Raw genomic sequence first — 17,500 nt, 5'->3', positions numbered from 1 at the left:
AGGATGCAGAGAATATCGTATACCGCACACAAAACGAACGAAGAAGTGCTAAAACAAACATACCAACAAAGGAAACTAATGCCCTTAATAGTGGATCGACAACTATCCTTTTTCGGACACATAGTAAGGAAAGATAAGAATGAATACCTGGCAAGTTGTGGAAAATACCTGGTAAACGCGCCCGGGGGAGACAAAGAAAAACACTCATAGACCAACTGAAGGGCTTCACCAACCTAACAATCCAAGAGCTGTTTGAAAAAGCAAGAGACAGGGAGGAATGGAGAGAGATAATTCATGCAGTATCCGAAGCCTGGACCAGGCATGGAACCTAGAAGAAGATGAAAGTTCAATTGATGCCAATGTAAACCGCGTGGTGCCTGTTTAGACGGGGCAAAGCGCTGTGATAAGTGCTATTTATTAATATTATTATTATCTTTATATAACAATGTTGTACCAACTTCCGTTGACCGGATGAGAGTGGAGGGTCAAAGGTAAGGAATTCCTAATCCACTTACTTGTCGGCTTTATGCCGTTTCCGGTGGCCATGTAGCCAAAAAGCAGCGATGATGTCTTTTTTCGGATTTTTTTTTTCATTAAGGATAATTAATTGAGATTTTAATATTTCATATTTGACAGCATCAAGAAATTAGATTGCGCTCAAGTTCTTTGCTCAAATAACCATCTTGTCTCCAACAATTCGTGATTCTTTAATCAAACATTTCCATAGACTAGTAGTTTAAGTGGCTAAACTGAGAGGTTACTAACATGAAGGGCATGATCTATATTACATTTCCATGTGCTCAAGGTCATTGGTCACATTGCAAAGTGTGCTCAAAATGACCCACAGACTAAAAAGTGTTAACAGTTTAAGAAATATCCAACTTCACAATGATCATTTTACTCAGCATGACTCATGGGTATGTTTACAACTTTCATAAACAAAGCAGCGTGTTTACATTTATTGAGAAATGTCCAATCGTTGTACAGCAACAAATCATGTGATCGATGACTAGGTTGGACAATAACATGAATACAGATTGCTCCCATGCTGTTTTGAGACATCTGGCCACATATTTCAATATTAGTTGTCCCGTGACACGTATTAACCCGTTGATCAATCAAGTCTCTTGTTTTATTCATAACTAAAAACAGGGAAATCAAATTTTATATTTCAGTGTGAATGACATCTCAGTATTTACCTGAATGTCAGGCCGAACAGCTAGCTCTCTGTTACAAACTGTTTCAGAACGTTTTCGAGTTCATATCAGATACGATTGTGTAGTAATCTTTCCTACCAAACTAGCATTATTTAGTATACAGTTTCACAAGTTTCACGCACTCTCAGGCTTTCGCAATTAAATCACAAACTTTGATGGCAACATACAAGATATGAATATTGCATGCTTCGCATTGATGACAACTCAAAATTCACTATTCTTGCTATTTAAAAATGAAGCTTTAAGATTCACGCCCCATCCCCCATTTTTGGTATATTAGTAGAGACAGATAAATCTTTTTTTTTTGTTCTCATGCAGAAGAATAATAAATAGCAAGTATTTAGATCATCTTCAGATCACATAAGAATGAGAAACAAAGTTGGTTAGTGGAAACAGGAACGAAAATTGATGTTAATAATATAGTTAACATGAAATCTCCAAAGACACGACACCAAATCACATTCCTGCCATGAAGGACAAATCGTGCAAAGCCATACTTGGACATTCTATAACGACATGGTAATAATAAATACACACATAACAAACACATTGGATGATGAAACGTGTCCATTTGTATGGCGACGAGATACAACAAAAACAAGCAGGTCGTTGGTGTGTTGAAACAAAATTATGTTCACAACATAGATATGAGGTTAGGGCTTCCGGTTATGGTGGGAAACGAAGACATATTATCTCATTTCTCATATTATTTTAGTTTCACGTCGATTTAAAGATGCCATTTTCCAAATAATTATTCCTTCACAGAGTATATATAACATATGGAATAGAACACATTATATTCCAATGCTTTTTAATAGTAGCACACAAAATGCCAACTGAATGACGATGGTCAGCAAGATTTTGACAAAGTCTGTTCTGAATGTATTAATACTGCTCTTCATTGCAATGATTGCTTGCTTTGCAATGCCTATTCTTCTCGAAAGAGGAGAATAGCTTGAATTAAATGGCACTTGTCATCAATTAAATATATGGACTGAACATAACAAATTTCCGAATAGATGCGGGACAATTTTTGTTCGAGATGAATTTTTTCATCTTTTTTTTTCTTTCAGATTTATCTGGCACTGTGTTATGCACACCCTCTCAGATTTCAATCGACTCCGCCATGTTAATTCTTTGCCCATTATGATTATCAAATTCACTTTATAGAAACCACCATATCCTCATTAACATAACAAAACAAATCCAATGATTGTCTCACTGGGTAAAAAACAGGCATGTGTTCCAACCAACGAAAACAAAAAAGAAAGTAGGTACAAAACACAGCAGCAATTATAATCTTTGACAAAACTACAAAAGGGTATAGAATTCAAATAAAATCATAACATAAAAGAATGCATCGTGTAAAACATATCATAATATTGGTTAGATGTAAAGCATTGAAGGCGAATGCAAACTGGAGAATATGCGGAAAAATAAAGTAGGGCCAATTCAAGATGGTAATTGAAAGGTAAAGATTGGTACTAATAATAAACCGTAGAAAAGAGAACTAAATGGGATAAAGGAGAAGCCATGAATGATGGTACAATAGTCTTGCAGTCCACGTCCAACGATCCAAACTTACTGGGACCACCAAGGGACCTAGGCTGTGGGCGCTACATCGGCGTGGTCTCTCTGGCTTCTCTCTATCCTCCCCAAAGCAGCCGAAAGGAAACACGCCGAGACTATGCGTGCTCGGTCGCCGAGGCTTCTCTCCTCCTTCCCCAAACATAGATATGGGCAGGATTCCCACGCTATGCGTGCTGGGGCGTCGGCTATCTGCAGGAGATAAGGGAAGCATCCCAGCAATGCTGGGTCGACGATATGAAGACGTTGGTTTCTCACCACTCCCGGTGGAGTTGCATCCTCGGGTTAGAAAATCGGTAATACCACTTACTGAAAATGGCCCTAGACTGTGTGTGCTCGATCTCCGAGTTCTGTCGGGACTAGTATCGTCCGTGGTGATTGAGATGGTGGGGTTGGTGTTACTGTGGCTGTGGAGTGGACTATGGTGTCCGCCTAACCCGTTGCTGGTGGAACTGGAAGCTGGAGAGGATGAGCTAGGCGGTACTAGACTGTGACGTCGTATACTCTGCACAGGCTTGTCGAGGGTTGCCTTTTCCTCCTGGAGATAAATAAATAACAAAGTGGAATTGACTGTAAGCTTCAATTTAATTACGAAAACAAATAAAATGGACGTTTCGGGTTTCCCCTTTATCAACAAACAGGATGAATGAAACACTAGAGATGAATGAGAAAATGTGGTAGTGGCTTTTTAAGTTGACCTTTGAGCAGCAACATTTACATTCTTGGAGATAAGTGATTAGTGATTAAATTAAATTAAATTAAGGTTAAATTGAGATTTTATATAGTGCAGTATTCACTAAACGTGCAAAAAACGCTTTACAAGGGAACCCTGGACAACAGCAACACTTAACATGGTAGACGGGACATGGTGCCTGTTAGGCGATATTGCAATTCTTTTCCGGACAGAGACAACGCTGTTTACGGCCAGGTACTCATTTTAGAGCTGAGTACGGTGAAAGAATGTGAGTAAAAAGCCTTTTTTCCAAGGAATCAACTATGCGCCGAACGAGGCTCGAACCCAGGACCTTCCGATCCGACAGTGAATATACCACATAGCCGATTAGTATGAGTCTTTTCTGTTATCTTTCTTCTTTTGTGAAATAACAATTGATTGCCAATTATATGTGTAAAGAATGACTAATAAAAAACAAATTGGAACTGAAATAAACACTCAAAAATCATCTTCTATATGGACTGAAGAGGGATAATAAATTCCTTTGAAAGGAGGGTTGGGGAGGGGGCGGGGTGTGAGGGGAGTAGCCAAAAACCATCTGATCAATAAAAAAACAACAACATAAAATAGGAAACTGAAGGTTTATGATTTTAGTGAAATCAGAATATTGAATTCGTTTTCTTTTTGTTTTATTTTTTGTTGTTCACAAAGGCTGATGGATATCATCATTACGAATATCATCACTTAATAATAATAATAATCATCATCATCATCATCATCATCATCATCATCATCATCATCATCATCATCATCATCATCACCATCACCATCATCATCATCATCATATCATCATCATCATCAATCGTCTCATCATCACCATCATCATCACCATCAGCAGCATCATCATCATCATCATCATCATCATCATCATCATCATCATCGTCATCATCATCATCACTGTCACAATCCTAAAACTCGTTGCTTTACCAAACTCATTCCCAGTGACTGGAGACTTTGGTTCTTTTTGGCCGACTTGGGACTTGAAAGGATCTTACTCCTGGTCTGTTCCGGTGTGCCTGGGGCTGGAAAAGCATTTGCAACGTAAAACATTAAAAAGATAACGATTACTTATTACACTCTTTAAAACTTGATCTTTTATATAGCGCAATGTCCACTTAATCTGCTCAAAGCGCTTTACAAAGGGTCCTGAACAACAGCAACATTTAACAATTGTCTTCGGACAGAGACAAGACTGTTACCAGCCAGGTATTCATTTTATACCTGAATACAGTGAGAGAATGTGAGTAAAGAACTCAACTATGCGCTGAGCGAGGTTCAAACTCAAGATTATGCCACTAGACCTCATACATAGCCACACAAGTACCATTCCACAAGTCAGCCCGTTTGCACTCTTCACAGATTCAAGTAGGTCAAAAATTTTATTTTCACATTCATCATTAATCATGATTAAGCCATATATGCATAGCATCAAAATTTATAAATAGTATGGCTAAGAAGCTCACAACATTGCCATCTTGAAAAATAACGGACCAACACACAAAACTATGTGTAACTTTGAACGCTTATAGTCTGATTAATAAAGTTTTGTGAGAATTACTCATAAAGATGGATGGCAAAAAAAAAAAACAATAACAAAGACCCGAGTGACGTGACATTCGTTCTCTCAATATAAACGTTTGTTCAGATTTAAAAGTTGTGTTTGCATCCTTTGCATATAGATAGAATGCGCTTGGCCAAGGAGTTCACAACATTGCCATCCGGAGGTATAACGGACCAACACACAAACTCTGTGTAACCATGATCTTATATAGTCTGGTTAATACAGTTTAGTGAGAACAACTCACAAACGCGGATGGCAAAAACAATAACAAAAGCCTGAGTGACGTCATCTTCGAACTATCTATAGATAGTTCGAAGATGACGTCACTCAGGTCTTTGTTATTGTTTTTTGCCATCCGCGTTTATGAGTAATGCTCACTGAACTGTATTAACCTGACTATAAACGTTCATGGATACACACAGTTTTGTGTGTTTGTTCGTTATACTTCCGAATGGCAATGTTATGAGCTTCTGAGACACGCGCATAGTATCTATAAATGAAAAAAATGAATCATTTATAAAGCGCACACTTCCACTCAAAGGTGCTCAGAGCGCGATAGTATGCAAATAACAAAAGCATTTAGAAACAAAGGATGACAGTGACAATCAATAGATAGAACGAATTGACGTCACTCCTCAGGTCTTTGCCATCCAATTCGCTTCAACAGTCGTAACGTCACTTCCCTCGTAATGATGCATGGTAACTTACTTAGTAACTGGCTCTAAACTATCGGAACAATGGCGGACGCCCTTATGAAATATTTCTCGACGAGGATAAAAGCGTATCTAGAGGAAAAAAACATTATAAATCTGATCATGTTTTGACTTTTACACATTCTGATCATAAGACATATGAAAAGTTCTAGTCAGCGTGAAGAATAAAAAGTACCGATTTTATTTGTTTAAAACCACGATGGCCATCGTTGCTGGGCGACGTAACATCAGACTATTGAATCCAATTCTCACTAAACTGTATTAACCAGACTATAAACGTTCATGATTACAACTAGTTTGGTGTGTTGGTCCGTTATATTTCCGGATGACAATGTTGTGAGCTACTTAGCCAAGCGCATACTATTTATAGATAAACACGGTACAAATCTAACTGTGCAACAAACTTGAAGGCACGTGGAAAAAAGTTATGTTTTCAGATTCTTTTTAAAGTACAATATACGAAAGATGGTTTGATCTTTGAGATTTTATATATAGCGCAATATCCACTAAAGCGCTTTATAAAAGGTCCCTGACCAACAGCAACACGCATAACATGTAGAACGACACATGCCGCCTGTTAGACGATATTACAATCTTCTTTCAACAGAGACAATGCTGCTAACGGCTAGGTACTCGTTTTAAACCTGAGTACGGTGAGAGAATATGAGTAAATACATTTTCCAAGGACTCAACTGTGCGCCGAGCAAGGCTCGAACCCAAGACCTTCCGAAATGAAAGCGAGTGTCATATCAAAAAGACCACTTAGCCGCACTTACACTTTGTCTTTTGCAATTGTTCTTTCCTTTTACATTCCAGTAGAATTTCCTGATGGGAGGATGAAAGTGTGTCGTCATTTCCGTTCTCTGTCGTAACCATCTTGATGGAGCCCCTAGATTGACAAAGGAAATTGGTAGATTTTTAAAAACTAAATAAAATGTACATAGTGACATAGCAATGTTTATACTAATTTGATATTTTTGACTTTGCTAAATGAACAATTAAAAAATAACTTTCCAAAATTAACTTAGATGGATATATTATACACACATATATATATATATATATATATATATATATATATATATATATATATATATATATATATATATATATATATATATATATATATATGGTTTGAGAGAATTTTCAATACAAAAATGAGCCCATAACCAGCTAAAAAGTTCACGGTGACCTAAAGCAAAATGAATGTGGAAGGAAAAGGATTTTAACAAGGGAAGTAACCGTGGATATTTTATAACCTTGGAGGAACAGGAAAGGATAGCGTCTCTTGTTTCATTTTATCCCTTCGTTGCTTGTCAATTTGGTCCAGCATTTCCCGTAAAACCTCCATCAATCCACTGAACTGGAAACAATTAAAACAAAAGAAAAAACAATAAATGGAGATCACAATAGCAAAATATACCCCTCCCCCCACCACCAGCCCCCACTCCCCGGGGATCAATCTGGTATTATTAACCCATTAACTGCCGTATTCTGGAAAACAAATATTTGATCATTTTGAAAAAAAAATCGTTCTCCAAATTGTATCCAATGATTTTTTAAAATGGCCCTCATCTTTGTAAAAGCAAACAAATTTAAAACAAACAAAATAAAAAAAAATAAAAACCAAGAAAAAACAAATAAAAAAATCAAAAAACAAACAAACGAAACAACAAAAACTCACAACCCTGGGATTTTAATGAAGACCTCACGAGGTCTCAGGTTTGAGAGTTCTTTTTAAAATTTATTTTTGTTGGAAATATGAGGGTCTTTTCAATCGATCGATATATGAAGGACGAGTTTCCTGGCCAAAATTTTTAGATACGTGTTTAACCAGAGTACTGTAGTATACAACTGGTTAAAATCGTGGATTGAGCGTTTATATAGAGCAATATCCACTAAACGTGCTCAAAGCGCTTTAAAAGGGGTCCCTAACCAACAGCAACACTTAACATGTAGAACGAGACATGAGAACCTGTTAGGCGATATTACAATTTCTTTTTCGGACAGAGACAACGCTGTTAACGGCCAGGTACTTATTTTACTCCTGAATACGGTAAGAAAATGTGAGTAAAGAGTCTTTTTCCAAGGACTCGACTCAACTATGCGACGAGCGAGGCTCGAACCCAGGACCTTCCGATCCGAAAGCGATTGTCATACCACAAGACCACATAGCCGGACAACACAGTCAGTCAGGCAGTGATGTCAACATTTTCTCTGGTCTCCTCGTTCTCCTAACACTGATTATTTAGCTTGGCCTCTATTTGATACGGTGGAACATATTATGCAATAGAATCCTATACAAGGGTTAATATGAGCAGTAAATTTTTATTACCAAATATGTGGTCTAGTGGTATGACACATTGCTTTCGGATTGGAAGGTCCTGGGTTCGAGCCTCGCTCGGCGCATAGTTGAGTCCTTGGAAAAGGCTCTTTACTCACATTCTCTCACCAATTCAGGTGTAAAATGAGTACCTGGCCGTTAACAGCGTTGTCTCTGTCCGAAAAAAATTATAACATCGCCTAACAGGCGTCATGTCCCGTCCTAATTGTTAAGTGTTGCTGTTGGTCAGGGACACATTGTAAAGCGCTTTGAGCACGTTTAGTGGATATTACGCTATATAAAAGCTCATTTTTAAAAAAGCTAATTTTTTCAAATTATCAAAATCAATGAGTCAATATAATGTATAGTAAAATAAAGGGAGTAAATATGACTCTTATAAAAGATATTTTAAAAAACTAAACGACGTTTCGGCATTTGGCCTTCTTCAGGTAAACAAGAAAAGGAAATAAAATGTTATATTATAATTTTTATTATACGTTTAACACTAAAATAATACTGGGATAATCTCTGGCTCTATGGACGTCCTAGCCATGAGTGACTGATGTCAAATGCTATATGTTACAGTGAATGACATTATCAGTCGATGGTGAAAAGGTTTGAACTGAGACATTGAAAAATTTAGTTAGAAGGTCAATTTTTTATCCAAAATGAGTTCTTGTCATAAATGATTAAATCAACCCTTTTTGTACATTTTCGGGAAATATCAAAGCTTAATTTCACTTCTAAATATATTTAACAGCTAGTCAAGTTGACAAAGCATGAAATTTGAGAAAAGTCGCTGGATACCTTTCCCATACTTGATGGAAAAATCACCCGATTTACTTCAAATAAAGATTAAAATGCTTCGGGGAGTATATTCTTACAGTAAATGCAAAAAAAAAAAAAAAATAGAATGCAAATCCAAAATGTTCACCTTCTGGCTTATTGTGTCATGGACGGACACATATAATACTGCCGTTGTTTTTACAAAGACAGTATATGCAATGTTAACCAAATAGCACACACTGTGTTCTTTAATAAAACGGCAGAATATATATTATAGCGGCTTTGTGGTCTAGTGATATGACACTCGCTTTCGGACCGGAAGGTCCTGGGTTCGAGCCTCGCTTGGCGCCTAGTTGAGCCCTTGGAAAAGGCTCTTTACTCACTTTCTCTCACCGTGTAAAATGAGTACATGGCCGTTAACAGCGTTGTCTCTGTCCGAAAAAAAATGTAATATCGCCTCACAGGCGTCATGTCCCGTCCTACATGTTAAGTGTGGCTGTTGGCCAGGGCCCCCCGCTTTTAGCACATTTAGTGGATATTGCACTATATAAATGCTCTATAAAAATTATATATATTAAGATGTTGTTTTACCTGCTCCAGACCGAGTCCAGGGTTGACCGTGTGGGGTATAAGGGACGGCATAACTTTGGTAGCGATGAGGTTGTGGGTCAGACCGAACTTCTTATCACTCAGCATGTGTTTGTAAATGCCTGTAGCATGAAGTAAGTAAGAAGAATAGATGACTTTGTATTGCCAAGTGTTGCTCGATAGATGATTACATAACATTGTCATAAGAACAAGAACTGAGTTTGTGTGTGTGTGTGTGTGTGTGTGTATGTGTGTGAAAGGTGCCAGACAAAGCAAGAAAGAAAAATATAAGAATAAAATCATCCCCCAAAAAATCAGTCGACCTAGACTTGGGATTGAACCTCAGACGTTCTGATTTCCCAGGTCGACTGATTTTTTGGGATGTTTTTTCGTTTCCTTGCACACACACACACACACACACACACACACACACACACCTTTATACACGTGTTTAGTTCTTTACCTTACGCCGGTGCCTGCTCCTTAATTTCATAATTTATCATTGTCTTAACCAACATATTTAATATATCATCATCATTCTTCTTCTTCTTCTTCTTCTTCTTCTTCTTCTTCTTCTTCTTCTTCTTCTTCTTCTTCTTCTTCTTCTTCTTCTTCTTCTTCTTCTTCTTCTTCGTCTTCTTCTTCTTCTCCTTCTTCTTCTTCTTTATAATCATTAACATCAGTATTGTAAACTCAATTATTTTGCTATTATTGCGAATAATAAAACAATGGAAATTATCCTCTACATTGTGGCATCAAATAATAGATCTATAATATTTGAAAATTACTTGAGAGTTATTTTTTTCCATTAGGAGATGCTCTTAATAATGCATCAAGATCATTAAGGATACTGAATCATTATACAAAAGACTTTTAAAAATCAACACTCCGCATTGTCACAATCTACATGCCCGACGTATACATATTTACAGGTCTGATAACCCAAATTGTTATGGTCTCATTGTTGTAATGGAAATACTCTCAAACCAACGCAAAATTAATACTATAGATAGTTCGAAGATGACGTCACTCAGGTCTTTGTTATTGTTTTTTGCCATCCGCGTTATGAGTAATGCTCACTGAACTGCATTAACCTGACTATAAACGGTCATGGATACACACAGTTTTGTGTGTTGTTCCGTTATACTTCCGGATGGCAATGGTATGAGCTTCTTAGCCAAGCGCATACTATCTATAGTGTCCATCACAACAATGTTAAAACCGGCCTTAATTGCGTTTGGAAATCAGACCTGCAAAATATGTGTTCATTTCACATGTGTACATAATCTTTACCAAAAAAAAAAATGATTCTTTTGCCAATTTCTTTTGATAAAGATTTGAACTTAAAACCCACCAACTATACACATGACAACATCCGGGTCTTGAGCTGAGATGTTGGCCATGAAGGGCAGGATGTTGTCAAGAATTAACATCTTGTCTAGGGAGTCGAGTAAATGATCTATGCAAGTCAATGCGTTGATGCGTATCTGTCAACACCAAAAATATAAATAGATAAATGAATAAATGAATAAATGAATGAATAAATATATGAATGAATGAATAAATTGGAACATCTATAAATCGCACTTCCACATATTAATTTATCATGCTAATTGCGCTTCACAAAGTTTCATCCCCCCCCCAACATCCCACCCACACACAGCAGGATATATATGGAATCGTATTTCTATTTCATACAGTACTACTCCCCGTTAGCCGCCCATTTTGTACTAACATTCCTGAAAAATATCTGTAACTGCCAATGGTCAGGTAAACGTTCACACCTGAGTCGAGTGGGATAAAGTGTGTTAAGTGCCTTACCCAAGAACACAATGTCGGGAACAAACGGGTTTTTTTTCACGATCACTGTCACCCGTCCGGTCACTGACCATGTCTATCATCGCTTGACTTTTGTGAAAAGACAAGACACTGTACCCCTACCTATCAGTCTTTAACTTTGGGGGAGATGACATAGTGGAGAAATACCTGAGTGCAATCAAAATAATATCATAAAACAGAAAAAAACTAAGTTAACATTATTCTATAATATTCGTCCTCAAGGTAACATTTGTCTGTAGGGTCTATTCTAAAGGAATACTGGAATAACCCAAGCGTTAGCCGCAGTGCAATGCCAGTATATTATACTGAGAGGTTGCTCAAAGCCGTGAAGCTTGTTAGGGGTGGGAAGGACTTGAACACAAGGCACGTTGCTACACATCATTTTCTATAGCATCAAAATGGACAATAGCAATTGCTTGTTATCCTTTTAATAGGATTTTTGTATACTGTACTTTCCGCTAGATCTAACAACCCCAGCTACCCAATTACTGGTGGACAGAAAGGTTGTTAGGGGGTGGGGGGGGGGGAATTGGGTCAGAAACCCTTCTCGACTACTAATAAAAAATACTAGATAATCTATACATATATTCAGATAAAGGATGATATAAAAGAACTGGGCCTGGAGGAAGATGATGCGCTGAACCGAGATGCATGGAGATGTGGCATTCATTATGGCAACCCTGCAAACTGCTAGATAAGCTGAAAGAAGAAGAAGAAGAAGAAGAAGAAGAAGAAGAAGAAGAAGAAGAAGAAGAAGAAGAAGAAGAAGAAGATACATATATTCAGAATGGTACAACATCACCTTAACATTACTGGAACGGAAAAACAAAGACTTCGCTTTGGGTAGCACCATCTTCCTCAGAATGTTGTCATCCAAGTATTCTTTGATAGCTCCAATAGCACCTAGAGCAGCTTCCTGAAATGGTCAGAAAATAATTGGTCAACTGAAGGATCTTAACCAACGTGAACTAATTTTTCAGGTCTTATTACCCAAATTGAAAAGATCCTTTTTTTTTTTGTTATGGAAATACTCTCACACCAACAAAAAGTATTGTCTATCATAAAGATGTTAAATAAAAAAAGCTTTTATATAGCGCAATATCCACTAAACGTGCTCAAAGCGCTTTACAAGGGGTCCTTGCCATTGTCCGTTTCAGGCCCATAGAAACCGGGATAAACTCCAGCTCCATGGGCCTAATGGCTCTGAAGAACTACTTTGTAAATAATATAGATTAGGAATTTAAACTGAGATTTGCAAAATTGTATCATATTATATTTCTTTACTATTTGATGTCTATTACAATCTTTATTATTTTCGACGGATTTAATGAGTCATACCTGACGCAGTTGTCTTATAAGTAAGGGTTCGAACCCCGAAGATTTTTGTTTATTATTATTATTATTATTATTATTTATTATTATTATTATTATTATTATTATTATTATTATTATTATTATTATTATTATTATATTATTATTATATTATTATTATTATTATTATTATTATTATTATTATTATTATTATTATTAATTATTATTATTATTATTAATTATTTATTATTATTATTATTATTATTATTATTATTATTATTATTATTATTATTATTATTATTATTATTATTATTATTATTATATTATTATTATTATTATATTATTATTATTATTATTATTATTATTATTATTATTATTATTATTATTATTTATTATTATTATATTATTATTATTATTATTATTATTATTATTATTATTATTATTATTATTATTATTATTATTATTATTATTATTGGTAGTATTACAGTTGTTGTATTTTTGTGGTTATTAATGGTATCATTTTATTCTTTGGTTCCATCTACCTTTTCTTTTCTCACGTCCATGTATGTTGTCATCAAATTATATGAATTATTGGCGAAAGCCTAAGATTAAATAAACTTTGAAACTTTGAAGCTCTATTGTCTTCCGGCACTTTTGTACTCACTTGATTTTCTGATGTTGACTTACCTGTGCTTGTAAGGAGGACGAGTCAAGAGTGCTGAACACAAACGGCAAAACCTCTCCCTTGATTTCCTCTATGGGTGACTTGGACAGAATTATGTCCAGCTTGTTCAATATGTACACAGTTGCCTGAAGGGGGAAAAATAACTTCAACGGAATTTGTAATGGTATATTATTACTCATACCATTAATATTATAGGTTTTATTATCATCATCATCATCATCATCATCATCATCATCATCATCATCATCATCGTCGTCGTCGTCGTCGTCATCATCATCATCATCATCATCATCATTATCATCACTGCCGCCATCATTATAGAAGACACAAATCAAGGGAGGTAAGTGGGGGGAACTACCAGTAATCGATTATTTTAACTGGATTGCTTCCCCTTATGTGGTTTTTATCTTATTGCTCGGTCATAATAATAAGAAAAAGACAATGACAAAGTGCTCTTCTAAAGCGCAATCTAAGAGATAATATGTCAATGTACTATGGTTTGCTCTGCGGGATCTCACTCCGGTCTTGAAAGTAGGTTACTGTTATGCGAGCTCGTTTCCTTATTCAAAAGTTAACGTTACAGTTAATTCACTTCATTGAAATATTTACTCTGAATAACAATACTAAAATTATACTGTTGCTATCGTCCATTTCAGGCTATACTTATCCGAACCAGCGGCCACCTGAGCTCTAGTCCTTCCGTCATTTCAAGCTATAGAAACCAAGATTAACTCCAAATCCATGGGCATAATTAATCTGAAGGACTATTTACCCACTCACCAAAAAAAGAAAAACAACAAACATACAAAAAAAAAACAAAAAAAAAACAAAAAAAAAAAAACAAGAAGACACAAATTCAACAACAAAAAAATAATAATAACAAAAACAAAAATACAAAATTAAAATCAACCAAAGACGAAAGACAAATGCAAAACAAACAAACAAACAAACAAACAAACAAAAAAAAACAACAAACCAAAAAGAAATACCCAAACAAACAAGCAAACAAAAACAACAAAACAAAACAGTATCAGTTTATTCCAGGACTTGACCACCTGCACGGGTCTGGTGTTGGCGAGTATGGCACGGAAGTCTGGCATGATGAGATCGGCGTAATCCTGTCTGGTGGCGTAGTCGATGATGGTGAACAGGGTGGGTAAGGCAAAGATGATGGAGTCGCAGCCCTTGCATTCAGACAACAGCTCGGGTAACACATACTGGTGGAGGATTTTCTGGGGGATGGGGGGGCGGGGGGGGGGGGGGAAGAGGAAATACATGATACACTTCAAGATGATCCATTTTTCCACTTTTTTGGGATTTCCTCAATAGTATAGGTTTAACTCACTCAATCTTAGAGATTTTTGCTACTTTTCAAAATTGTAAAAAATGTATTAAAATGACATGTGCATAGATATTCTTATTCAACTACCATTAACATGTAAAAATGAAAAACATTAGCTTTGATACTACTTACGTCTATAATTTGTTTCATGAAAATGTCATAAATAGGCATGGGGTCAAAGTAACCCGGGTAAACAACGGATATAATCGGTTTAGAGTTGAGTGAGTTAATTGAAGGCTGGTTTTCCACACCTCGTAAAGTCGATTTTTCTTATTTTTGGGAATTTTCATCCATGATATAAATTGAAATGTAAATTTATTGTAAGCGTCAAATAGCACAATTATTTCCCTTGATTTGTATGAATTTCTTGTTTAAATATGATAAAATAATAGACCGAATGAAACATTTTTGGGGAAATTATCCTTAACATCCCAAAATGGGGAAAAACGGAGTTAAGGAGTTTTGGAAAACGACTCTTCAATTAAAATATGAGCCTTATTTTCAATATTATTGAGAAACAGAAGTTGCGATGATACACCTTCCTCCCTTCCAGTTCAAATCTCATTGGAAATGTGTAACTTGTCCTCCGAAGGACTATCAATAAATTAAATTGAGATTTTATATTGCACTATATCCACTAAACGTGCTCAAAGCGCTTTACAAGGGGTCCCTGGCCAACAGCAACACATAACACGTAGGACATAACATGACGCCTGTTAGGCGATATTACATTTTTCGGACAGAGACAACGCAAGGTACTCATGTTACACCTGAGTACGATGAGACTATGTGATTAAAGAGTCTTTTGCAAGGACTCAACTATGCGCCGAGCGAAGCTCGAACCCAGGACCTTCCGATCCGAAAGACAAAGGCAGAAAGCAGGTTTGAAAACAGATATAGGGGGATAGAAGACACAGTATGTACCTCCCTGCCCACGATGGGAAGTTAGAGACTGGAGTATGCAGTATCTCTTAGACTTACCAGTGGTATATTGGGCACAACCTGTGAGAGACTGGATTATGCAGAATCTCTTAGACTTACCAGTGGTATACTGGGCACAACCTGTTAGAGACTGGAGTATGCAGTAACTGTTTAGACTTACCAGTGGTATATTGGGCACAACCTGTGAGAGACTAGAGTATGCCTCAACTTTTTGGGCTGGATCCCGCTTGTCGTACATGTCCATACCATGGAGGCTAATCACAACCGGGTCGTTGAAATACTTCAGCTGAAATATAAAACAATTCATCACAATTGAAGGTTTAATGTTAATCTTATCAAGAATCAGTTTTGATCGAAGTGAACTTATCTACAGGTCTGATGATCCTATTCCTTAGGGGCTCATTGTTGTAATGGAAATGACACAAAATATTGCCCATTACAACCATGTTAAATTAGGCCCATAAGAATCTCCAGATGTCAGGCCTGCATATTATATGTCCACGTAGGTTTTGATCCAACAGAACATAGAAAAACGTACAACATGTAATCTTCAGTTTTAAAACTTTAGATCAATTGTTATATGTGTATAGATAGAACGAAGACTCTGGTCTTTGTTATTGTTTTTTTTTTTGCCATCCGCGTCTATGAGTAATTCTCATTTAACTGTATCAACCAGACTATTAAAGTTCAAGGTTACTCATAGTTTTGTGTGTTGATCCGTCATACTTCCGGATGGCAATGTTGTGAGCTTCTTAGCCAAGTGCATACTAGTTATATGTGCCTTGTTGAATATAAGATTTTTTGAACTTGGGTGTTTGAAGATTTGAGGAAGTTCGCAGACGGTCAAGAATATTACTATCATACGGTTTCGAATACCAATGGGCATGATCTATAGTACATTGCCATGTGCTCGAAGTCATTGATCACATTGCAAAATGTGCTCAAAATAACCCACATAGTGAAAAGTGATCAGAGATTTAGAAATATCCAACGTCACAATTGGTCATTTTGCTCTGCATAACTTATAGGTATGTTTAGAACTTTCATAAACAAAGCAACGTGTTTGAGAAATTTCCAATCGTTGTACAGCAACAGATCAGGGGATTGATGACTAGGACGGATCAAAAGCTGAATATCCCATTGGTAGATGGATAAAGAAGAGGTGAGCAGAGAGAGAGAGAGAGAGAGAGAGAGAGAGAGAGAGAGCGCGAGAGAGAGAGAGAAATTTTGTGTAGAATACGATAACTATATATTATATATATATATATATATATATATATATATATATATATATATATATAGTTTACGCCTATTTTCAAAATTTAATGATATATATGGCTAAGGGGCAACTTGGTCCATAGCAGTTTGCTATCCGTCATTCTGAATGTCTGGTCTGAATCGACCTGTCACCGATGCCACGGACTAAAAGTTCAAATAAGAAATAGTAAAAAATGATCCCATATCGTGTTATGTCTCTCAGAATAAATACATAGATAGATAAATTGTGACCCTTCGCCTCAAAACGGTATTAAGTCGGGTTGGTTAAGATGTTGAAAAATGAATTTTTAGCCAGAAATATCAGACTTGTGTTGAGTTTTATGTTTTATTGAGGAAAATGGATACCATATTTAGGGTGCTAATGCCAATAGTTTAAATTTTTGACCAGCTTAACATTTAATTCAGATTTTAAGCATCTGGTTCGTTCCGACATAATACCGTTTTGAGACGATGGGTCACAATTGATGGATGGACGGGCGGAAAGATAGATAGATAAATAGATAGATAGGAAGATAGATAGACACATAGATTGATTGATTGGTTGATTGATTGATAATAAAATTGGGTATGCGTATGAGAGAGAGAAAGAGAGAGA

General features: G+C 36.3%; 1 protein-coding gene across 4 annotated transcripts in view; it reads right to left on the bottom strand.

The window, feature by feature from the left end:
* Positions 1-17,500, bottom strand: part of LOC144962679 (SCY1-like protein 2) — a 296,146-nt gene that overhangs the window by 8,043 nt on the left and 270,603 nt on the right. For 3 of the 4 annotated variants that reach the window (XM_078895814.1, XM_078895813.1, XM_078895812.1), the window contains 10 exons: positions 15,788-15,913; positions 14,399-14,575; positions 13,346-13,468; positions 12,150-12,263; positions 10,863-10,995; positions 9,512-9,630; positions 7,071-7,174; positions 6,588-6,700; positions 4,465-4,559; positions 2,803-3,342 (listed from right to left, as the gene is read on the bottom strand). In XM_078895814.1, coding sequence (XP_078751940.1) covers positions 2,803-3,342; positions 4,465-4,559; positions 6,588-6,700; positions 7,071-7,174; positions 9,512-9,630; positions 10,863-10,995; positions 12,150-12,263; positions 13,346-13,468; positions 14,399-14,575; positions 15,788-15,913 — 1,644 coding nt within the window. The remainder of the gene's footprint in view (positions 1-2,802; positions 3,343-4,464; positions 4,560-6,587; positions 6,701-7,070; positions 7,175-9,511; positions 9,631-10,862; positions 10,996-12,149; positions 12,264-13,345; positions 13,469-14,398; positions 14,576-15,787; positions 15,914-17,500) is intronic. The other variant, XM_078895815.1, reaches the window with a different exon arrangement.

Source organism: Berghia stephanieae, chromosome 1 (genome assembly GCF_034508935.2).
Source record: "Berghia stephanieae isolate SIO BIC M18660-M18661 chromosome 1, UCSD_Bste_1.3, whole genome shotgun sequence".
Taxonomy (NCBI): Eukaryota; Metazoa; Mollusca; class Gastropoda; order Nudibranchia; family Aeolidiidae; genus Berghia; species Berghia stephanieae.
The sequence above is the reverse complement of the archived record's forward strand: the minus strand, read 5'-3'. Positions and strand labels throughout refer to the sequence as shown.